Source organism: Poecilia mexicana, unplaced genomic scaffold (genome assembly GCF_051168715.1).
Source record: "Poecilia mexicana isolate PSO_F unplaced genomic scaffold, ASM5116871v1 scaffold_1, whole genome shotgun sequence".
In the NCBI taxonomy this organism is placed as follows: Eukaryota; Metazoa; Chordata; class Actinopteri; order Cyprinodontiformes; family Poeciliidae; genus Poecilia; species Poecilia mexicana.
Window position 1 is genome coordinate 23,719,250 of NW_028263370.1, and position 26,065 is coordinate 23,745,314.

A 26,065-nucleotide genomic window follows, 5' to 3' on the forward strand; every position below is an offset into this window, starting at 1 on the left:
AACCCCAAAGAAACCAGAGTCACACATCAGTTGGTCCAGCCTGCACTTGCTGTTCAGTCTTTATTTCGGTGTAACGTTGTGGTTCTACAAAATATAAATAATCATTTATTCATCAGTGTCTGATGAATAAATGACTGAAATAATAACACACTTACTTCACTAACTACACTAATAAAGTTACACAAATATTCTGTTCTAAATAAACACAACACAAAAAAACCACGTTGTGTAGCTCAAGTGCGCACGTGAACGAAGCTTGCAATCAATTAACGCTAAAACTTAAATATTCAGATGCATAAACAATATTCTTCACTTTCTAACATCACTTACTTGTATTCCACGCACATCGAAAATAAAAAGGTAACAACAAACTGCAAACGGTAACTCAAACTACACGAATGTGTTCGGTAACTCTCGGCTCCTTCCTTCTTCTCTCCCTTTTTTCATCTGCGTGCTGATCCACAGGTGCTCTAAGCTCCGCCCCCTTAAAGGGCCTCAGCACTTGAGCAGCCTTTTTCACACTTCTTATTGTTGTAATATACAGAGAAAACATTTGACCACAGGTTACTTATTTCATGTCATCTCCTGGTATCAGATGTCTTGTTCTGACAGAGAACACAAAAACATAAATTTCCCCATGAATACAAAAGAAACCCTTCGAGACGGTGAATCTGATGGTAACAGATTCTATGCTGAGTTATATTTGGACCACACATCCAATTTCAAGGATGTGACTCAAAAGTTACTTGTAAAACTCACTTTTAGCCTAAAACAACTAGAGAAAGTTATTTTGTGATTTATTTAATTCTTACTTTCAGGATTTCTTTTATTTTTCAGGCTCAAAGACCTGATGTTGGTCCTTTAAGGCAACAGGGAAACAAGATGATGAGCTGTATCTGTGAAGATCCCAATTTCTCACATCCAAAGACTCCAAAGCTAAATTTAGACCTGAATAATGGTGACATTATTGCTTCTGCACGTCACCGTCGTGAAGGATGTCTGGAAGTGCAGACTTTCAGCTTTCAATATAGAACACATCCAAAGAATGTAAATGATTAAATGTTTCAGCCTTGAAATATCTTCCACAGCTCGTATACGAAATGTAAAATGAACTCAGGTCTCAGATGCTGGTGAAACAGAACAAGTTTAGGCTACAGAAACACAACAGATTCATCATGGAGACAGCGGGAGCGTTATGAGCGGCTGAATCAACAGTTTGGTTCATTGTGAGAAAAGCAAACCCGCTCAGCAACATAAACAAGCTATTTGTATCTTTGCAGAGGGAATCGCCACAGTGCAAACACACCAGTTACTCAGCGCTCTCACACCTGGCCAAACCACTTTAGCTCATTTTCTCTGTGTGCTGTCAGAATACATTATGTGTGAAATATAGTGAGGATAGCCTGCTGTGTGCTAAATGCTAATGTCAGCATGCTTCCTTAATAATCCGGCGTGTTCGAGTCTGTTTTCACTGAAAAATGATGCAGTTCATTCATTTTTCAACTTGAGTCTCTTCTCATTTCTTAGAAGAATTTGTTAAAGAACATGTTGTTATGGAGAACGCAGTTCTAATCATCCCACATTCATTTTGCATGTAGAACAAGGTGTTCCTGCCTGGACCTGAGAATAAAAACAGGCTGACACACACACTCAGCTTTATTGATGTCACACCTTTCAAGCACAGATTAATTTCATAATGCTTCAAGTGCTTCACAGAACAAACGCAAATCTTCAAAAAGACACAAACACCTCATTGAAAAGTGGTTTTCTAGAGCTTATAAAATACTGATGAAATAATAATAAAAAAACTGTAAAAGATAAAGTACATTTGAACAAGATCTGGAGGAAATCATGAAGCTAAACACAAGAACTGCAGAAAGGCCCAGTTTTTTAAACAATGTGTCAGAATTGAACTAAATTAATGATGTATCAACAAGATGGGCACTTTAAAGCTAAATGGGATTTTTCAGTCTTACCACAGTTATTTTAAAGCATCATTTGCTGTGTTGTTAGAGCAAAACCTTCCAAGGTGTTTTTTTCCTCCAAGTGGTCCAGTTTCAAACAGACACATGTAAGGTTAATGGGCCACTCTGCTCTGACCTTAAACATGAGTGAATGATGGAGAAGGGCACCACAGCCAGCGACCAGGCATGGGCCATAAGTAGGCATCAAAAGCTGGATGGATCCAAGTCGGCATAGCAACAATCCAATCTGGACAGGAAATTAACTATTTTTCAGCATGGCTTATCCATCCATCTGTTATCTTTATCCCTTGTGAGATCGTGAGGGGAGCTGGTGCCTCTCCAGGCGTCAACGGGCGAGAGGTGGGGTCACCCTGGACAGGTCACCGGTCCATCACCAGACCGGTACCTGAGGAACCGGATATTTATTATTATCTTTATAGATGAATGCTGATCCAGAGATCTGTTTCTTATAAACATAAAGATAAATGCTGGTGAAAAATGACTTCAATCCCGGACAATGTGCTTAAACTAATTGACTTAGTTTGTGAAATTGAGAAAGTTAATTTTAATTTAGCCATTTCCGTCAGCCATTTCTAATGCAATAATTAAAAATGTGCATATAAAAACAACATGGTGTCATCAGCATATTGGTGTATTTCCTTAGATGACCAGGAAACCATTGATTAGATTTTAAATGTGTAATATCTGTGATTTAAGCATGTTCTTTATGAGACTTGTAGCTTTCTTTTCTTCTTTTGTTTATTTAATAAACTGTTCAGTTGAACATATATAATCATTATGGCCAGTAATATTTTGCGTTCATGAAACTGGCTGAAGAAACATGAGTCTTAGCATAAGAAAAATGCTCTGGACAGAAATCAAGGATCAAAACAAACGGTTGAGTTATTTCACTTTTTAAAGGTCTTCTTGAGCTGGAGGAACATTAGCAAGGCCTCCATGATGTGGTGGTTTTGTCATTGTGGCGGATCATGAAGGGTTTCTGGGGATTTTTAGCTTTCACAAAAGTTCCATGGTGACGATGTGGTGTCATCCTGCAGGCGACCCAGGATGTGAGATTAGTAATTGATTCACTGTCTTTGACACATCGTGGCAGCTGCATCCTGGTAGCAGGATACTTGTCTGAAGAAGTTGTGCCAGGATGAACTCTAAGAAGTTGTACACTTGTGGGATGTCATGGCAGCTGGAGCGATATGTAGAGCATGGTGAGAGCTTATCTTCAAGGTGAAGGAGGTTTTCCAGGCCAGCAGTGCTCTGATCTGATGTTCAGGTCATGGAGAGGACAGGAGAATGTTCATTCAATGTGAAGGAGATATAACTACACCTTTTAAGATTTAATGTTTAAATAATATGCAAAAACAATCCAATAAAGGCTAAAGTAGACCATCTGTTTTATATTTCATCCTCCAAAGCTTGTAGTTTTTATATAGATCAGTAGAGTACTTGTTAATATGAACAGTGACATCCTCAGCTGCTGGTAAAATTTTACTCAGTATCAAAGCAGAATATGAAGTCAGTGGAATGTGTGAAATCCCTGCTGATGTCCTTATTGTGAAGGTTTCACAGACTGAGTGGCTCCCTCTGCAGCTGGTGACTCATGTATAAAACTGCTTAAACGTGTCCTCTACAGCTTGTCCACAGTGTACGATAGCTTGGCCTCTTTCAAAGCATTCTTATTGATTTGGTCTTTGCAAACAAATCAAGACTGACATATTTTTGTTTTGCTCCCATATTCTAAAAATGTGCCTGTCAGGCTCCTGTTGTGACTTGTCAGCACACCTCTGAGCAGCGGTCTGCTGCATGCAGGCCCACAGACCCAGACCACATATTACCTGCTGATCCCACCAGCAAGCAGAAACACCGGCGGAGCGCTGACAAATTGAAATTTCCTTTCTTCTCATTTCCTTAGAAACAGCAGAAGTAAAAAAGAAAAAAAAGCCAAAGCTGCACTTTAGAAAAACAAAGCGAAGCTGCTGGTACAACTGATGCATGTCGAGTGTAACGAGGACGAGGGCTTTCAGGTCCAGCCTCATACACAGCCGTCCGCATGGAAAAATCTGCTGCGTATTCACAACACACTGCAATTTCATTACTCTAAGACGCTGTACAACACACCCCGTGTCCAAGTAAACATTTAATTTGTGTCTTCCTATTTCCACTGGAGCTGTGGTAATCCATTAAGGCTGGAGCATCTGTGGCAAGAAGCTTGGGTCTCAGAGGCAGCAGCAGCTTTATTACAGACTCTGACCTGGAACGCATGTGGGATTCAACCAAAGCTCTCCATGGCACTGAGCAGGCAGCATCCTGCAGATGGAGGGATTAATGCCATTAGCAAGGTGATGGATGGCTCCACATGAAGCAGTAATAACACAATAGATCACGACTAAATGATCACGGACTGAGCTGTCTGTGGAAGGTTAACTCCAGATGGTGGAAGAAGAGAAAAAGCAACAGCTGATTCATATAAAAACACGTCTGATGTGAAATAAAGACTGAAAGCAAACAAAAAGATCACAGGAGTGACTGAGTCGGCAGAGGAGGTGCATCTGTTTAACTCAGCGGGCGCATATCAAAGAAAACCAAGAATCACAGATCGAGAGCGGCCGGGATGCATTAGGAAATATTTTATCGCACGTTCCTGTGTCCATCTGGAATGATGAAACTGGAGATGGAGCTTTGAAATCAAAGGGAAATTATGGATACAGTGAAGCATGGCTACATGGGAAAGAGAGGCATCAGAACAGATGGAGGCCCTCACGCCGATGGAAGGCTGGAGTACGTTTGTCACTCCTTTGTGAAAACAGCAGATGGGAGTGTGCTGCCAGGCCAAAGGGAAAAATGTCAACAGAAAGAAGAAGTTTGTGCTGCTGCTTGTTCAGATCCTGATTGACTCTTTAAAAAGACTCAGAGGAACGACGTCAGAATGAGAAAGTTCTCTGTAGCTTTTGCTCTCTGTATGAATTAAGATGTTCCTGGAATATGAAGGGAAATTACACAAAATTACACCTCTTTGTAACACCTACGTTTAACCACTACAGTAGGTTATTTTCTTATTGCATTGGCCAGGTGATTGAGGTGTATTTATGCATTACAAAAGAGGCTCTATTATCAAGAACGATATGTTATAGAGCCAATGGTTTCCTTTTCCGGGGTTTAAATTTGTCAAAATGCTTCTTTATGCAGTGAAAACTAACAGAGTAGGAAAGTTCGACTTTTAAGAGACATTTTAAATACAGTTCTTGTTTTGCTGTAGAGTAGCTTGTGGAATATATGTCTTTTTTTAAACAGGGATTTCTTTACTTTAGTAAGAACATCACAAAACAACATTACATTGCAGTAATGTGATAGAAAAACAGTGAAATTAAGAAAAGCAGAGGACAACAGATGAGAAAACACGACTAGAATTTCTGGACCAAAATGTGCAAAGTAGAAGTTCAAATTATAAGAGAAAATAAAAATATTTTCCTTGGGGCTGATTGGCTGTACAGTGCAGATAAGGAAGATATTGGCTTCTGCGGTTGTGCTGAGATGGTTTCCAGTATTAATGCATATTCAGGTACGTTTGGAGTTTGAACTGTTAAAATAGACAATTATGAGCATTTTTGGACGAGGTTCTAAGTATTTTCAGATTTTAGTGGACTATCCACCGTCTCTGAAAACGTTCCTGACTCCAGATGGTGGAAGAAAGGAAAAAGCAACAGTGGATTCATATAAAAACGTGTCTGATGTGAAATCTATGATTCAAATAAAATTCTTTAACCGTATAATTTAAAGAATTGAGAAAGAGAAACAAACCAATATTAGCTAGATATTTCATCTAGCTAATCTTGAAAATAAATAGAACATGATATCAAATATAAGAAGAAAAATGTGATCAGATTTGCTTCTAAGGCGTACTCTGTACCAAAGTATGATGCAGTGAGTGATGAGGATACGTGACTCTTATACAGGTTGATTTTTATGTATCAAAATCAGTTTAAAATAAGTTTTCTGTGCTCATGAGAATCATACAGTTGCTCAAAATTAGCAGCTTGGACTCTAGGATGGCCTCATATCCTGCACACTGTGCCTCACATCAAACATTTACATCTTTCCATGCAGTGTTACTCATACATGTTGGCTGCAGAGGATACCAAAGTGATGACTTCATCAGAAAGACGCTGCCGGTGTTGACAGAGATCATTTCACCTCCAGGCTCTAAGGCTGATGGGCCTGTAGAGCCTGGAGACCTGATTGGACCTGAAAGCAGGATGTGTGAAAGAATTTCAAATAATTTGGTTCTAAAAGTTGTTTTTGACTCAGCACAAGGATGAAACCAGCTGAAATTAAAGTCTGTGGCTTTTCCCTCAGCAGCCCACACTGTTATATCCTGAGTTTTGACACCTGGATATTTTAGATTTGAAAAATGTTAGAAGAATGAAAACTCTGAGTGAACTTTATCTTGGTTTTAGCTTGGTCTCTTCCAAATATCCAAAGTTTGGGTGAACCTGTAGCAGCTGAGGAGTTCAGCTCTTGTTAGTCCTTTAATGAATAAGTTGTGCGTAAAATTTGCCTAATTTCCAACTGAAGTTCACCAGTCATTGTGGCTTAAAGCTGGATTTTTTAATTAGCTGTTTTTGCTTCCAATCTGACATTTTTCTGTCTCTGGGTTCCAGTTTGAACAGAATTTTTGAATTAGGCAGCAGCAGTTGTTTGCACATCTCGGTGCAAAGAGCGGCCATGTCCTCATGGAACAGTGCTATTCCCTTAACCGTTCTTTGTGGTTCATGAAAAGTTTATCTGTTTAAATCATTTTAATGTCATAAACACAATTGCAGAAGGCTGCTCTGTTTCTACAGGAGTGTTTGATGTAAACAAACCTTCACCTTCTGTTTTGATCATCATTTATTATTCATTATTTATTGGCTACTGTAAGCGTGCTAAAGTTTATTCCTCTGCAGAGAGTCAGGCTATGTTTAATGATTTTTATTTGACCTTTGAACTTCTTCTAAAAGAATTTAAAGTCTACCCTGGTTGAACCTGTTGTTGACATAGAGAAAAAAAGTCTACTGTAGGTAATCTGAGATCCAAGAACTGTGAACAGAAGGTGTCGAAGAGAAGAGAGGAAGATGATGGCAGGAGACTTTGGAGTAACCTTTGGAGGAAACTGTCCTGGAGAAATCAGCACAAGAGGTTGAGTCCAAACTGCAATTAAACGGTGAAACATCAGGCTCTACAGAGCTCTGCTAATGAGCTAGCATTGGATACGTCTAAAGGGTGCAGGACACCAAGGTTTAAGGACTGGAGTTTGAGACCACTGAGGACCAATGGGTCTCAAACTGAAGACCCATCAGTGTGCAGTGTTCAGTAGGAAAAGCTCACCCTTCCAAAGGATCTGGACAGTTTCTTCCTCAGCAGTGGTCATGCCTTGTTTTCCACAAGTGATGCCAAACATGGATATGCAACAGGTAGCAGGGCGTCAAAGCAATGCTGGAAAAATAATTTCTAGGTGGCATTGTCTGTTTTTGACAGCTGTTTGTTCGTCTGTAAATGATGTGATTTTCAGCAGAGGGGCGGCTCGTTAGGCGGCCCTCGGCTCGTCCCAGCTTGGATCAGCGGCTCCATGCCAGAGGTTTGACCCTTCTTAAACAGACTACCATCTTTTCCGTGACGACAGTATGTGTGAACGAAATGAGAAACTATTCATTGCTTTAGTTGGAGTTCAATAAGTTGCCAACTGAAAAATAATTGTCCAGTATGAGGTTGGTACCTGTTTGCTTAGTCTTTATTTCTCCCAGACTGTGTATATTCAAGCTATTCTCTTTGTGGATTCAATCTTGGAATATTTCATAGTGATAAAATATGTTACTGAAAAGGAAACCTAGAAACGTGCGACGGTTTGACAAAAATAAGAACAATCCCTGCTTCAGCTCCCGACTTCGTTCCTCCTAAACTGAGCTAATCCCTGCAGACTGAGCCTCACCAGGACACACTTTCCCCTTTTTCCTGTAATAAATCCACCGCAGGTAACATAAAAGCAAATGTTTCTGTTGATTTTCGTTGATTATGCAGAATGAATTATTCAGCGTGCTCCAAATGCCTAATGAGTCCCGTTCTTTGAGAATTAACTGTTAAAATATTGCTGATGTTTGTATAGCCCTTGCCTGAGGAATTACAAGTATTGACTCAACTTTCTTCTCATGCGCTTGGAGTAATAATACGAAACTGCAAACAATCATCAAATGGTTCCTCACATGTTCAGCTTTTTCAGTTTTTTAAGCACTGATTTATTACTGTTATTATTTTTTCTTTGACCAGCCTAAATCATGGTTAAACATCAAAATATCTAATGCATCCTTGGAAAAGGTAATAGTCCTTTGGGGTGCGACCTGTTTGTTTATGGCCAGCCCAAGATTAGCATTTTAAGGCAAAATGAGTAATTTACTAATTGGAGTGTGAAATTATTGGGAGTCTTCCAGTTTAAAAATGTCAGTGCACAAATAGGGAGGAGAGGATCAAAGATTTATGGTTCAGAAGTGCTGCGTTACCAGAAAAATTCCCATCTCCTCCCAGCCCTTATAGGCTCAACTCCATTTGCCTTTTCCTTCCTCCATCCCGTCGTAATGATCATAACAGGCCTCAGAGGCCATAAATCGGAACAGTGGGGAAACTAAGTGTCTCATCATTATGCAGCCTCCACCTATCCTCTCAAAGCGCATCCTCGTGAGGCCCTCGGGACGGCAGCAGCACTTGTTTAAATCCAATCTCATTTCAGCAAGCTCTTCATCACTTCTCCCCCGCTCGCACCTAATGATGTCCCCGTGTCATATTGTTGTCTTACGTGTAACGGGGATGAGCTGAATTAGTCTTCTGCTTGACTAATGGTGAGGACTGAGTTAAAGTGGCAGTTATTTCCACATGACTTCATGTTGTTGAAGCTGTTTGCTCCTGAAGATGTCTGGAAGTCGGACAGACAGTTTCACGTCTGTCAGAGTCACACTATCACAAACTATTCATTTTGCATGACAGATCAGATGGATGAAACATGTTTGGTTGATTAGACACATGTTCCAGAGGAAATGATCTTTGATGTGATGCAGCGTTGTTTGAAGATCACATTAAGAAATGCCTTACAGCTTCCTTCATGTTTCTCATAATGGTAACAAAGAAGATTTATTTTTTCCTGTATTTAACCAGGTAAACCTCGTTGAGATCTAGATTTCATTTTCAAGAGGGACCTGGGAAATGACTGAAGGATTTGACTGAACCTGTCTGGTTGTTGTTGAGAGAAAACATCATGGAAACCACGACCAAGAGTTCATATTAAAGTCTGAAGCCTTGATGTCTTTGCAAAGGCCAGATTATATTTTTTAACACATTACCCATCAGATACACGTAAAAACAAGAAAAGGTCAGCACTAACAGGGATAGGATTAATCTGAATATCTTGTCATTTTTCCTGAACTGAAGATGAATTAGTGTGACTGTAATGATTGTGGTGATGTGGTAGGAGTTTGTCCTGTAGCTGGCGGTTCGCTCCATCTGTTCCAGTCGTCGTTTCTTTGGGGAACACACCTCTGGCGGTCATAGCTGCGGTGCCTGGCAGCTGAATCACAGCCTGGTACAAACCAGACACTCGTTCTACGTTGTGCTTCTCCCAGAGGATCTGGAGCCTCCACTATTGAGAAATGATTGCTTGCTTGAGGTGTAGACTCTATTGAAGTTAGAAATGATAATCTCTGATGTTTGGCTGTGATATATGTAAGGCACCAGCTGAATTGTGAAGGAAGCTGCGCGATGGAGCTCATCTGAAGGTGTGTGCTTTACCATGAACCATAACCCACTGCCAAGTCTTTTGTTGAACCCCATGGGCAGCAGGGCCATGAAGTCTTTCCCAGTAATGAAATGTCTGAAGCATTCCTCCTGCTCCGACTTTATTGCTCAATATTTGGAAACGAGGCCAACGCAGACTAAATGGCTTTGTCCTTTTTCTCTTCTGCCATTGCTAAAACTACAGGCAGCCTGCAATTATAACGTGACATCATCATTCACGATCCTACTGTTCTCTGATTGGCCAGGATGAAACCCATCCTGAAAGCTCAAACTCTGTGGGACAAATCCCAGACAGAGCATCGGTGGCTACAGTGTGGCCAACCACAATCAGTGGATGAATGACTGGAGTCCTCTGGACTAGATAAAGAGTACATGCCAAAAGCCACGGGCTTCGTCTAGTCTGATTTCTTTTAACAATGATTTTCTTCTTGCCACTCCTGCATGAACATCATCCATCTGCAGCAGTTGCAGGTTGAAGGTCACACCTGTGACCTTGTCTAGTTTCAGTTTGTGGAAAAAAAAACTGCCAAAAAAGCAGCAGATAGAAAAACTGCTGAAACTTTTAGTATTATTGTACATGTGTGTTTGACTTAATGTGTTACTCTGCAGTGATATCTAATGAATAACACCAACATTATTTGCAAAATCTTTAGTGTTTAGTTTGTTTTCAGTGCGTAATTATTAGCTGTAAGTGTTTAGAGATTTCCTTCAGTTACCTCCAAATAATAAGAGAAAGATGTACAAATCAAACCCCGCTCCAACAGGAGAACATCTTTTCTTCATTCATCTCTGAGTGCCGCATGGATGCAGTGGAGAAAATAGAAGCTGGGTTTGAGCAGCAGCCGAACAAATTATGGCATAAATTAGTTGTTTTGTAGAAACATGGAAAATCTAATAATAGCTGGTAAACAGGTTGCTCGTTGCAGGGAGGCATCTGAGAGTTGTTCAGTGCAAACTTCCTTCAGATCTCTTTTTCTCAGCACATGTAGAGGTGGAACCATATGTTTACATACACTATGAAGCACGTTTTTTCACTCTGCCAAACTTTTCCTGTTTTGCTTCAAATAGATTATTTTATTTGCTGAGTCTCAGAACAGTGAGACTGACTTTTTCCATTTTCTTTTAAACAGGCTTGCATATGTTGAACATTTTTTACAGATTTTTTGCATATAAAAAGGAAACAGTGTATTGGAGGTAAAACATCATTAAGTCAACAAATGGACTTTCTGTAGTTGCTTAGTCTGATGAGGCTGTGGTCATTAACAAACCTATGGCAGCCAGGAGACCCAACCACCCGCTGGAGCAGAGGTGAGCAACTCCAGGCCTGGAGGGCCGTTGTCCTGCAACCTGTAGATGTGTCCCTGCTTCAACACATGCGAGTCACATAATGAGGTCATTAGCAGGACTCTGGAGAAGCTGACTGCACTTAGGAGGTGATTTAACTATTTGACTGAAGCATGTTGAACCTGGGAGACATCTAAGAGTTGCAGGACAGCGGCCCTCGAGGACCTGGATTGCCCACTCCTGCGCTGGAGGAATGTTTCAGCTGCTTTTCTGCTTGTTTGTGTAAAACTCTACAGACAGACACAGAAACAGGTTGCAGGCACATCTGAATAAGCTGTCTGAGGATAATAAATTCTAGTGGGTGTTACCAGACACCACAATGAGCATGCAAAGCAGAGAAATGTCAGGAAAAATGTAGTAAGTCAGTTTGTGACTAAGATGCTCAGGGGATAACCAGACCCTGGAAACAGCTTTTTCCTCCTCTGTTGCTCTCTGACACACTAATTCTCCAAGGAAAAACGTTTGTAGTGTTCCTGATTGTAACACACCGCTAACTGTGTTTCTGAAAGCGTACTTCCAGTTGAAGATGGGAATTCTCCTCCAGGTTTCCCCCTGAGATGCTGATGGCTCACCAAACCTGGGAAGAGAAGCAGCATGCTGGTGTTTTCTTAGCGCTCCACACAGCCTCTTTACTCCCCTCAATATGCAAACATTGTTTGACTTAATCCACCCTAATGATGCAAATTTATGCTTTTAATTATTTCCAGCCGAATCGTACCCTGACTAAACGCTCTCACATATGCAACGGGGACATCAGGCTCAATAAAGTATTCAGAGAGAGAAGCAAGAGGACATTTATTCAGGATTACTCTTTTTATTCTTTCTTTTCATTTGCATCAAGTCCCTGAAAGGAATTAGCATTTCTCATTTTGTAACATTCCTAATATGACAGATATTGTTGTCTGCAGCTTCAGATTCTGCTATTGAAAGTCTTTTTAGATAAGCCTCTTTTATTTCAGACTTTATTTTTAATAGGAAGCCGTGAGCCTACATCCTGAGTCCTTGGCTGACACCACCCCCCCCCACCCTTAATGTGATTCTTAATTTAAACCTCTGATTCTTTTTGCTACTTATAGAGAATGTGAATAGAAGCTGGAACGTCTTAGAGAACGTAGATATTCACCTGTTAAAGCTGCTTTTTACACAATGTCATGATAGCATCTGGCTGCATCTTCCACATACGACGTTATCAGTTCTGCTGCTGATAATCCAAATGAAATCTGGATCAAACCAAAATCTCATTGTGTTTAATTCAAAGATTCTGATACCCCTAAATAAAATGCAACCGATTGACTTCCAAATTTAGCTAATCAGTTAGCAGAGTCCAGATTTAACACAGACAGATCCTTCTGTGAAGGCCTCAGAGGTTTGTTGGAGGTGGCAGTATCATGCTTTGGGGATTTTTCCTTCTGTAGGATCAGGGAAAAGTTGATGGAAAGATGGATGGAGCTAAATCTGTCTCCAGGAAGGAAACCTGCTGGAGGCAAACGAGACTGTGATGTTCGTGGCTGTAATGTTTGAAATGTGGAAATGTTTAAATCGACTCGTTTCAATGGGACAAAGACTAATGGAGATTTATCCAGTCTTCAACCTGGGGATTTAAATGTTAACAAAATATCTTTTTTTGAAGTTAGGTGCTTGTGCATTTCTATGATTATCTGCATGAAAATGAGACGGCAGGTGAGAATTAACAAGAAAAAGACGTCACTTTGTGGGTAAGAGAAGGGATTAATCACTTAATAAGAAAATAATCAGCAGATAAGTCAATAATTACAGTGATTGCTGTTTCTGGTCCTAATCAGAACCAATCAAGAAGATAAAACAGGACAAAAACATCCAGTTTGTGTTCAGGTTATGAGGAGAAAATCCTGAAGAATCCAGAATATTTCCACTCAACTGGCAGCTGCAAAATGAACTTCAAATCACTGTAAACCTAAACGTGTTTTAAAATGTCTTGCAGTGTTTGGGTTGGACTCAGTGGAGCTTGATCACAAGTAAACAGTTTCTGTTTTTGATGATTAACTTTAGATCCTGAGTTGACTTTTTTACCAGAGTTTAAAATGTGTGGAGGTGATAGTTTACCTTATTCAGGCAGACCTTTGAGTTGCATAATTTACAGCTGATTGAGCGGATCCTCCAGACAATCAGGGTTATGATTTAATGCCTGTAGTTTTACTGCAGAACTGGATCCTGGCCATGATTCTGATTTGCAACCAAACATTAATTGGCAAAGCTCATTAAAGCTTTTTTATTTGTCTTTGTCACATAATATGAATTAAGTTTTACAGAAAAAGCAGAAGAAAATATATTTGCCATAGGATTTTGTGAGGTGGACATTATTCTTTTGTTGTCAGATATTCAATATTTTTTGTTTGCAGAGGGATCATAATCCAATTTCATTGTTTATAAGGTGTCATTTTATGAGCTAGAAGCTGCAGCTCCTTCACTCTCAGCTGTTCCTCTAAGGTGACTCCAGCTGTAAGGCTGCTGGGGAAAACAAGTTCTTCTCTGGTTCTGTGAAGAACGATCAGGAGAAGTTTCTCTTCTCCAGTCAGACAGAAACTTCATACATATCAAATCATTTCTTCTGCTAGATGTTTGATTCTCTCTGGATTCTGAGTTTCTGTGGTACCCAAAGGTGGGTCAGGATCCTTCTTGGGTTCACGAACCAACTACTGTGGGGTCATGAGAACCACTAAAATAAATCAGATTGATAAGAGATGTTGGCTGTTGGTGCATTAAGTGCAGTACGTTTACACAGCTGTGATGCTCAATTCCGATTCTTTGCTAAAATCCTATTTTTTTGCATGGTGGTTCATAGTACAGAATGATGTTAAATTATCCATTTTCCCTCAGTGGGGTCGGGAGGTGCTGGTGCCTCTCCAGCTAACGTTCCGGGTGAGAGGTGGGGTCACCTGGACAGGTCGCCAGTCTGTCACAGGGCAACACAGAGACACACAACCATGCACACACACTCACAACTAGGGGCAATTTGGAGAGGCCAATTAACCTGACAGTCATGTATTTGGACTGTGGGAGGAAACCGGAGTACCCGGAGAAAACCCACGCATGCACAGGGAGAACATGCAAACTCCATACAGAAAGACTGGGGCTGGGAATTGAACCCAGAACCTTCTTGCTGTAAGGCAACAGCTCTACCAACTGCGCCACTGTGCAGCCCCTATGTTAAATTATATCTTCCATAATGCATTTCTCAGAGCAATGAAGATATTTCTCAGAGAAAACTTTTTTCTCCATCACAGATTTATTCCAGGGTAGCCAGTATCTGCAGGATCCACAGCTGCCCTGTGAATACATGAACCCCCTCTAAAACGCTTCTCACTGCTGATTTTAATAACTCAAACATGGACCTTAATACACACAGTGGAAACTTTAACACTACAGCAGAAACATCCACAGTCTCCCTAATCTTTGCTCTTGTGGTTCAGCCAATCATCACCAAGACAAATGAAGGATGCTCTTTGATTGGCTGATTTGCCAACACCAGGAAATAGTGTATCACGTACCATTGAGCTGAGGTATTTCAGCTTCCCAAACTACATTTTCACCACAATATTTTATAAACTATATGAAAAAAATCCAACTTCCAACGACTGATTTAAACTTGCTGTTCAAAATAATTGAAGGGGCAGAAAAAGAAAACTTCTAACAAAAACTGTGCATGCGTATTGTGCATAATTAATGTAGAGCAGTTAATGTTTGCAGTAATTATACGTCTCTTGTCTTAAAGTTAGCAGAGAATAAATATGAGCAGGATGTTCAGGACTCCGGCTGACTTACAGGTACAACGTGTTCCTGTTTGACTTTCACTCAGTCTTACACTCCAGCTCTCTTTTCTGGAGATAATGTAGCGCTGCAAAGTCTTAAAGTCTCTAAGTTTTAAAGAACCATGTTCTACATGAGCATGAACTACAGGACTTCCCATGAGGCGGTTGTTCGATACGAATGTGGAAACATCGTGCTGTGAGTTGCTGTGCAGGTTTAGGTAACAAGGCTCTTCATTATCTCTGAAGAGCGCCGCCTGCATGGCCCCATCATGTGTTCCACATTAAAGCCCATTAAAGGCGTCCTGGCAAGGAGGGTCCAGCTCGGCTCGGTGGAGCGAGCCGACCCGCCGCAGCTCGGGACGCAGCGAGCTGCACGGTGGAGATACCTGCCATCTGGAGAGTCACTGGGATGAGAAATGCTCTGCTGCAGCTGAGCGGCCTCTTTGGCTCCAGCTCAACAACACCGTTCAGACAACGAGGGCAGAAGGAGGCTGGAAGTAGATAATAGATCAGCTGGAAGTGCTTCATGGGAAAAACAAATGGCGGCTTTCAGGACACCACGGCAACAAGAGGAAACGTCAGCACAAGTGTTGTATGATGGCAACACAGGATGTTCAGAAGCTCTGATAAATACAGTCATTTTACACTAAAAATTACAGTTTCATCTTCTGAAAGTGTGCTTCATATCAGTAACGTCTTCCTCAAGGCGGAGAGTCTCTGCTGCATGTCAGTAGAAGGAGAAGGGACTGACACACACGCCAGGCTACTTTACACCCGGCCTGATCTCATCTGACCTGAGCCTGAACTCTGAGATTACACCCGCTCTGGATTTCCACCCATCACATGGCTCAGGAACAGTGTCAACACTAAATTAATCAGCAGCTCTCTTGTTGTGGCCTCTGAGAATCTGCAGAGTCACAGCAGGGCAACCGGGTCTGTTGGTACCAACGAGCAGCAGATGTGAAACGCGAGAATCAACACAGATCTGAGCAAACAAATGTCTTACTTTACTTTGGCAGAACAAGCTTTTCCAGAAGGATTTGTGCCGTTATGAGACAAGCAGTCATGTTCCTCCAACTCTAATAAAACGTTAAATCTCACAGCGTTAGGATTGAAGAGGGACCAAAAGAAGAGAAGCAAGGAAATGTTGAGCAAAAGTAATTTTTTTTGGTGGATGAAATAATTTGATGTACTTTCTTTGAAACTGTTTAATAGTTTTACAAAGTTGTGAAAGAAGATGCTTTTGGATCCCCAGCCCATGGTTTTCCAGTTTTTATGAAAAATGTGTCTATTAGTGGAATTTTCATGGAGCATATCTGAAATATTGGACAGAAAGTTCAGCATGGGAAGCTGAAATCCTACCTTACACGCTATTGGCTGCAATTTGCAAAGCAACCAGTTGGGAAGAAACGTTCCTTCTCCTTGGTACTGATTGGTTGTAGCCCCAAGAAGGGAAACGGGGCAAGTCAATTATTAATGCATATCAATGTATATTTGGTTTTTGAACAAATAAGATGTTTTTGTATTGGTCTGTCACATACAATCTCAAAGTTTGTTGGTGTATCCTGATCAAAGTGTGTAGAAGTTCTGGGGTGTGAATACTTTTCAAGGCTCTGTGTTTGAGTTTTAGAAATAGACAAAGATCCACGTTGGCCTGGAAACAGACTGATGCCATGTAGGAGACCTGATTGGTTGGATCTCTTCTTAGTTCAGAAACCTCAGAAGTTGTTGGTCTTCACTCCTTTCAGGCAGGACAGAGTCTGAGTGCCGTTTGTGTTTCCCCTCCATCCACATGCAGGATGGCCCTTATGCTTATGTTCTTTGCCGGCTCCATAAATCGCGGGACATAAAACCATCGCTCACTCCCCCTCCACGCAGGATGTGCCCAGGCGGTGCCTGGAGGAGCAGTTTGATTTACAGCGCTGTACACAGATGCATCAAGAATTTATGAGAGACTTAATTAAGAGTTATAAAAGTGACTTACAGTAATTGTTTGGGACACTGGGTCCTATAATGCAACAGTTATTTCCATAATTCCAAAGTCTTGATCCTTTTCTCAGAACTTTTCTGTTTTTATAGAGCAGCAGTGCTTTGATGTTGCTGCAGGAAGCTTTTTGGGGCGCAGAGTGTTGCTGCAGCTGTGCTGCAACCAAACAAGGCTGTGTTTTATTTTCTGCTGTGTGTCAGTGGAAAACATCTTAATGTTACAATGAACAGAAGTATGACCCAAATATGAAAATGAAACACTTGTTTCTGTTGTTTTATTTTCCTGAGAGAAGTAACACAAAATGCCTTCTTGAGTTTGTAAAATAATTTAACAGATTATAAATTAGACATTGTGTTTCAGTTGTAAATAGTTTATTTGGTATATAGTAGATTTAACCGTTCATTAGAGCAGGTTCTGCTGCTTTCTTTGTCCCCAGCTGCTGCGTTGTTCATTATTCTACATGCATCTTTAATGAAATACACATTACAGCACCATTTTAAGCACCCAGAAGCAATGGTCCAACTTGGATGTAATTTGGTCCACAAACAGGCTGGAGATGGGTATGTAAATGATTTGATTTACGGGAAGCTGGCACATCTAGAGCAGAGTGCAGAGAGCATAAATGCTGGCATCGTAACTGGAGCAATATCACTACAGACAAATCAGCCGACGGTAACTCAATGGAGGGAGTGAAGGTCAACAGACACAAATGAAGTCTTTCACATTTAATTGACAGCATCACCACTGCTTAATGGAGGTTGATGGGAGTCATATTGAGAGTCTGAGAAAAAGGAAGACACAGATATCTGGTTTAATGTACAGTTTGTTTTATAAATGTTGCAGAGGCATCAAAGCATTTGTGATGTTTTTGGGTCGTGGTGGAAACGGGTAAACATTAGCAGGACTGGGAGTCACACGGCTCGCCTGTCAATGTTCTCATTTTAACTGCAGAACAATCCTAGTGGGCTTAATCTGAACCGATGGCCAGACGTTCTTCTCCCGGCTTCCTGCTGAGAGCAGAAGTGATAAATATGTTTCTTACCAGGTTATCTTGTCCAGGTTATGAATCAGAACAGCAGCACAGACGGTTCCTCTACCATCACCATGTTTGACTGCAGCTCCAGTGTCCTGATTCAGAAACATGGTCTTAGTTTCACACCAGATCTAAACGGACACGTCTTTCAAAAAGATCCACTTTTGTCTCGTTGGTCCGTGGAATAGTTTCAAAACCATTTTGGATCAGAGGCAAATGTGAGACTGGCATTTGTGTTCTTTTGGGTCAGTAGTGGTTCTGGCGCTGGACCGCTCCCAGTTCTGATATTGTTGTCCAGCCTCATGAACTCTGACCTCTCCTGAAGCAGTGAGGCCCGCAGTGCCTCAGGTCGATCTGTTTTTTTCTAACCTCCTGGACGGGTCTCTGCTCCTTGTGGAAATTGACATGATTTCTCCATTTAGCTCTGTGAAGTTCTAACTTTGGTTTGCTTGAATCCTCGACGCCTTAGAAATGGCCATGCAACCATTTCCATTTCCATGATAATATTTCTCCTTTCTATGTGCAGGTATTCAGATCAAGGCACAATTTGTTACTTTTTAGAAATATTACAACTTACCTTATGATTTTGTATGAAAAATGTAAAATTTTTAAAATTTACTCAAGTTATTATTGTTTCATCTTCAAATATATTTAATCTGAAACAGTGTGAAAAGACAGAAGAAGTTGTAGTACTTAGTATGGTATTGATGGAGTAAAGATGAAATTACAGAAACACATCAGCTGAGACCTGGACGTCCACATCAAGGCCTCGCTGGGGTTGATTGGAGACGATGAGTCCTCTGTCCGCCCTGAGGTGTCCTACTCAACTGTCCAGAAGCCGTCCTAATCAAATGCTTGAAGCACTTTTGATCTTGAGGAATTTAACTCAGCAATTCAGAACAAATTCTGCTGTTTTAAAGATGATGTCCTTATTTAGCTCACAGTGAGCAGATCCTGTCATCTAAGGTCTTTGCGTGTGAATATTGCATTCTGCCCCCTTGGGTTTGTCTCTGGAAACGCCATCGTCCTTCCTCAGGTCAAGGACGTACATGTTAGGTTAATTCTGCTGAGTGGAGGTGTGGGTCTGTCTGAGGCGACAGATGGGTGTTTAGTTCACAATGAAATATTAAAAAGAGTGAAGTCTTTTGCCATTGGCATTTCCCTCTCTTTCATTCATGACAAGTGCCCATAAACTCAGAAACGGATGTAAACTTTAGGATTTGAAGAAGGTGAAAGAAATCTCAACGTGTTCTCAGTTGTTTTTTGTTTTTTTGGCATTTAGCAAATAGCAAGTCTGTTGGTCTCTTCTTGCCTTATATTTAATGCTGCTATATGTCATTAATAGGCATATTTATGCATTATTTTCAAATCATGCATTTATTTAATTGTCAAAGTAAAAATAGACATACAGCAGATATTACCAACATTACCTGCATCAGTGTTGCATCTGTGATTCATCTGCATCTGTTGCTATGGGAAACAACAAAAATCTATTGAAGTGGAGAATCTGAAAATGCAGTGGGGGCAAAATCCATTTTTATCCACTTTAACTTCCATAAACTTCCAGCCAGACTCATGATATCTCATTTCTCAGCCAGATGACACATATGTAGCAGCTGGATGCAGCTGACTGGGCGTGTTGGGTTAAAGACTGTCCATCTGTTGCTGATTGGCTGCTTCCAAACTGTCTAACTTTCCTTCTGAGGACATGTTAGTCCATGTTTCACAGCTCATACTGAGATTTAGGGAAACGTGTGATCATATTCTGCCTGGTGGTGACAGTCTGCAGCAGCATTGCAGCTAACATGTCATTGGTGCAGGTTAGCAGCAGAAAAGCAGCAGTAGTGTCAGCTTTGCATTCTGGGATGCGGCGCAGGCTTTCCTGGAACTGAGAACTGCTGTCAGTTCGTCCACAGGGGACCGTCTCTGCACCACCATTTTTTAATTGATTTCCAGGGTTGACAGCCGCTGTAGAGCCATCATTTATCTTTCATTCTGATTCATATTTCATCCCCAGCCAAAGTGCACTTTACTCCGGCCTTTAAATGAGGGGCCTTATGCATTCCTGGCACAGGTTTAAGTATAGAAAATCTAAAATGCCTGACCTTCATCTGTCGGTGTATGTAAGTTCTCTGTGATCAACCAGGTTTGGAATCAATTCGCTTCTCATTTTGGTTCCACCGGTTTGAATGCTTGACTTCTCTGTGTTGATTTGCTGTAAATCACAAGTCACAGCTCCAAACACACACACACACACACACACACACACACACACACACACACACACACACACACACACACACACACACACACACACACACACACACACGCACTGCAACATTTACTGCATCCGTGTGTTGAAATCCAATATCCCCACGTAACTCTTCATCTAAAAGCGGTGAAACAAGCCTGGTTATTATTCCTGCTCCTCTGCCGCAGAAACTCAAAGGTTTGATGTTTAAACATGATAAAAAAAATAAAAATGAAAAAAATCAGCACTGCCTGGAATTAATTTGTTGTAAGATGTGGCCTTCGAAGACTTTGCTCTGCTGTTGGAGGTTGGGATGTTAGTTTCTGCTCTGATGCCTTCTGAGTGTAAACAGTGTTAAAGTGCATTTTCCTGTATCTCGATTGACATGAATAATTTGGTAGAAAAAAACACTTGTTCACATGTCATTAAGGCCGTGTCGTCTTTATTTTAAAACCTCTGGTTCTACATGTGGCATATTGAACATGTATTTAAAGCATCTGTTTACAAAATATCTGTGACACTTTGAGACTTTGAGACTTTCTTCGCTGCGTTTCACTGTTTTATTTGACCAACTGAGGCAGAAAACTGGAATCACTACAGGAGATGGTCAGATGAGAGTCAATGTTTACTTTGTTGCATAATAAAGCAGAAGAAAAATCAGACTAGACACAAAAATATTTTATTTAACAGCTGAACAGCCTGCCGTTTTAATTCTTTTTAATTACAGTGTGTTTCAAAACTGCGCATGTCTCTTGAGCTTTATCCACATTTTGTCAAATTAGATCCACAAATAAATGTATGTATTGGAATTTTATCTACAAGAATAAAATGCATTGTATAATATAGTGACATGTTTACAAAGGAAATTCAGAAGATCCTTTTGCATTTGCATCGATGGTCATGGTTCCTGTCAGTCAGACGCAGCAGCTTGTTGGATCTGCAAAGACTTTTCCAACTGCAGATTTGTACATTTAATCTGCAGCAGTAAACTTGTTCAGGTATTTGTTGCAGAAATGCAAATTACAGGCTGATGCATATTTTTCTTCCTTAATGTTCAGCTATGCTGTGTTTATTCCTCTTCTCAATTGAACAAAATCGATTTGTATTTACAGTAATCTGCTGGTTTTAAGGAACGTTCTCCAGAGCCACAATGTTCAGCTGCTGAATGAAAACATTTTGTCACGCCTCTGATTACTCTAGCAGAAGTAATTCCCTTTTTTCCTTTGGATTCTCTGCTTCCGCCAAGCCAGTCTGCCTCAAGCTGTTAAACATTTGTCAGAAAAGTGGCTGGATTCATATTTTCTCCAAAGCAGGAACACTCCAGAAGCCCGCTTCAGAGCCTGCTGCACTCCAGCTGTTGAACTGCAGCGTTAGCCTGTATAAAACATGGAGGTTTTCATCTGGAGCCGTGTGTTTGAAGAAGGCGGCCCACCAGCTGGGTGAAGCAGATGGCCGCTCTGCCTTAGTCTGGTTCTGCTGGACGTCTCTTTTAGTTTAAAAGAAGTTCTCCTTTCCTCATCTGCTGCTCTGAGCATGCTCAGTGCCGTCTGTTGGCTTCTGCAGTCAGTTACATTACATCATATGTTTGGATTGAACTGGTATTTGGTTAAACTGGTTCCAGTTTTTCAGAATAAGACATTTGATGTTGATTGGCATCTTGCTTATCTTCAGACATGACAACATACAGAACAACCAGTAAAAAATGAAATCTGAAAATAAAATCCATCCGTTGCAGACAGTTTTGTTCCACCTTTAAGCTTCTCTTTTAAATTCCTATTATATCAGAGAAACTGATTCCAGATCAGATGAAGCTTCTGCTGCTGATTTTTGATGTTAATAAGCTAAAAGAAAAAATGAATCATAACCATTTGGATAATAATTTACCGTTTTGCTCACCCATTCTGACATTGTAACTAATAGAGATGGAGTATTTATTTTTATCACTTGTCAACATGTCATCGTCCATATATCTTAAATGATGACCTTAAATTATCTTAAATGACATGATTATTTGAAAATGAATGCTGGAATAATTGCTGTTAATAATAATCTTGTATTTGATTTTGATTGAAAACAATATTCATAATAATTTACATCATAGTTATCATCACACCTATGAAAGACGGACTCAAGACATTTTTTAGTAAATAAGAGATAGTTTGACTCTAAACTCAACTATATAATATCTGTTACTTTGACAGCATGAGGAGACGCTGCCTCAGTACTGACTGCAGCTCCAAACCAACATCATGTGGAATTATTTCAGTAATGTTTTTTCCCCAGTAATATTCTGTTTGTCTCTTATTCTTTAAACAAAAACCGAGAATTTCCAGCGATTTTCCCATTTTTATGCCAATATTGCTAACAGGTACAGAAAGCACAAAGACCTGACATCCAGGATGAAACAGGAGGACATCCATAAACCTAAAGTTTTCTACTGAGGGGTGAAAACGTTGAATAGTGAGAATGAATTGTTAAAATACCTCGAGGTCATTTAACAAGCTGTCAGTCAAGATGTAATGAAAACCAAAATCCACTGGAGGTTTTTTCTCCAGTTCACATTTGCACCAGTTTGGAATTCTGTAATACATTTTAATAACCATTTAAAGATGAATTTAGATATTAGGTTTGTCTGAAAATGGTTCAGTGTGATTTTGGAAATCTTTTCTTTGACCTGTTCACCAGCTGGACCTGCTCCTCCGTCTTCCCGGTGAATCCTTGACAAACAGAACTCACTTCCTGTGATTCCTCAGTGAGCGTTTTTGATCCTGACTCCGGTGGCAGCTGGCCATGCATTTGATTTATGGAAAGGAGAAACTATGAAGCGTACTCTGTGACGGCCCAGAAGCTTTAAAATTTAAGATGTCATTGACCTGATGAATGGAGGGAGGAGAGCTGGGAGCTGCCCGCTGCAGTCATATGTCACTGTCCGAAGGGATGAGGGACGCTGCCTGTTGGCCAGCTTCACCAACACTCACTCAGTGACCTGCAGTCAGATCCCCTCTGCTGTTTGTTAGAGTTCAAGTTATATGTACCAATATGTAGGGAAATTATTGGTTCTAGAGCCGACAGCATGAAAACAAAGGACTCGAGCTTTGAATGATTAAAGCACATTGCTTTTAACTGTTGTGTTGATAAAAACATAAGCATTTGTCATCATGAAATGCACATTTATTTTATTAACCTTAATTTCACCAGGAAAATATCAGTGAGATTAAAAATCCTGGCCAAGAATGGCAGCAGCAAACAGAGTCTGCAGAACATTCACAGCTAAACTGGAAAAGTGAACATAACTTTCTGCTTTTGGCTAAAATCAAAACATCAAAAGATTTTTTAATATTGTTTTATTTTTTAAATTTGACCTTTATTTTTGCAGGTTTAGACCTTAAAGCTCACTCACAGCAGAGACCTGTCTACATGCTTTACAATGAACATGAATGTAACTCTACATAATTTTATCTTATTTTTCATTAAATGTCTTTCAACATTTTAATTTGCATTAATCATAAATCAACATTTATTTTCAATATCTTACTATTGTTTGACAGCTTCATAAAAGAGCCTGGCTGTTGATTCCCATCAAAAATAAATCACTTAAACAGACAATACTTACTGAATCTGGGCTAATCAGAGGCTAAACGCTGCATCGATCGTTCAGAATGAATTCTAACGAATCTGGTCTCTGAAATCAGCTGAAACCAGCCGGGTTGATATCTGTCCTCAGCTCATCTGTTCCATGTTACATTTCATCCTTTCTGCTTTAGGCTCAGATTATTTCCCAGTTTTTTCTGGGAAATAACTTTTCTCTTTTTTGAAGAGTGGATGTGTGAATTGCAAGGAGTCTGATTCAACTAAATGTGAATGTCCTCAAAAACCTTCAGCACTCAGATGAGGAAACTGCAGTGGTGCAACATTTAAATGAGAAGTACACATGCAGGTGAAGATGGGATGCTGAGATATATATATATTTATAACTTGGTGTAGAAATCAGCAGCAAACCTTCATTTAAATCACATTGAAACTGTTGAAGACGCTGAAGATAAAACTGCACTTTGTTCAGAAACATGATGTTAAAGTGCTGAGAAGCATCTTGTTTTAATGACTTTTCCTCTGTTAAATTACTGTTTAAATGAACACACCTGACTCCTGTCTTCATATGCTGGTTGCTGTCTCTCATGGTGCAGTAAGAAACGTTTACAAAAATATGTTTGTTCCATATTTATAAAGTTATCGTGTCGTGACAGTACAGCATCATAGAGATGATGTGTGAGAAAATGAAGCTCTTCCACCTCCTCCCTCAGCTTCTATTGCATTCTGCAAAACTGCAAAGCTCCTGGTCAAAAACAAACGGAGCCAGGAGGAACGTCTGTGCTGTCAATCACCCTCGTTTGCATGCTGCTAAATGTGCAAATGGAAAGTTACAAGCATGTTAGCCACACTTCCAAATATTGAATAACATTGACAGCCATCCATGAAGCAAAGCGTAAAACAATGAGCTGTTTTTTCTTTTACTTACACTCCACAGCAGGATCTGAAATGATCCACTTTGATTCCTTCGGGACAACTGGAATTTCTTATAAGACAAAAAGAGAAATCTTTTGAAACGTGCTCTGATTTTTTCTTCAAACTTGTGAGCTTGTTCATGTCAAATGTTTGTTGTTTTTCATAACAAGCCCCTCTTCTACATGAGACGGCCTGTAGAAATAAAGGTCTAGCATAGAAACGATGCTTTCCATTGAACGATCTTTACATTTTTATTCATGCTGTGATTAAAATCTATCAAATTGGAACATTGGCTGTACTTCACAAGAACCGGCTAGATGGATGCACAAAGGCGCTGAGAAATATGTGAGGTGCTCCGTCATCATCGATCAGTATAGTGCTAGGAAACACAAAGGGGTCATTAATTGGTTGCCCGGGCGCCTGTAAATGTAATTAGTACATCGAAATTGGGCCACAGGCTACACCTGCACATCTGGTGAACCATACATCATTTTTTGCATCCGTTGTCCTCTGCACTGGAACAGAATAAAGTGGTTTTGTAGCCAGTATTTGACGTGCCTATCAAATAAGATTCTTTGCTATGTAAGCTGAAAAAAATGAGCCTGTTGTTTGTACCGCAGGGAACAGGGATGCATATATTTGTCATAATCTGTTAGCTTGATTGGCCGGTTGTTAACGCTGAAAGCGATTCTGTTGTCATCTCCTTGGAGGATGCTTTATAGCCCCAGACTATCCTCCAGCCTGGAATTAACCAGCCACATCTCTGGCTCACTTGTGGCTGTTTTACATCAGCTGGCCTGATTAAAAGACCTGACAGATGTAGATGTATATGTTGACCCAACTAACGTCCCTGTGTCTCTGATTTTCCTGCAGTTGTACAGCTCAGTCGACTTTGGAAGGAAATGGATGCTCATCCACGAACACGTCACCCCGAACAGATTCTACTGGTGAGTCATCTCTTCTCATGTCTCGGCTGCTGCATTCCTCGTCTCTAAAGCTGTTTGCTCAGGAATGCAGCAAGTGCTTTTGACTCAGAACAAGGCCTCTGACTGGCAGTGATGGTGGAGAAATCCTGCACATTTCTGTAGTTTGACACAATGAGCCAGAGCTTTATATTCTTATATCTCCGTAAGTGGTACAGGAAAGTGTTCACCCCCATTCACTTTGTCCACATTCTGTTACTTCATAGATTTATTGTGTGTTTGAGTATTCTTCTGTCTCAAAGATCAAGGCACAGCACTCCATAATAACCAGGCAAAATAGCTTTTTGGAAAGATGTGCATCAGCTTTTACTGACAAAAAATGTATAATATGTACCTTAATATTTTTCTTAAAGCCTCTTTGGCACCAATCACAGCGCGTCTT

At 40.4% G+C, this 26,065-nt stretch overlaps 1 protein-coding gene across 1 annotated transcript in view; it reads left to right on the top strand.

Moving 5' to 3' along the window:
• The window catches only part of sorcs3a (sortilin related VPS10 domain containing receptor 3a), a 216,761-nt gene that overhangs the window by 129,093 nt on the left and 61,603 nt on the right, over positions 1-26,065 (top strand). Inside the window, exon 5 of the mRNA XM_088006703.1 lies at positions 25,574-25,647. Within this exon, the coding sequence (XP_087862829.1) occupies positions 25,574-25,647 (74 nt within the window). The remainder of the gene's footprint in view (positions 1-25,573; positions 25,648-26,065) is intronic.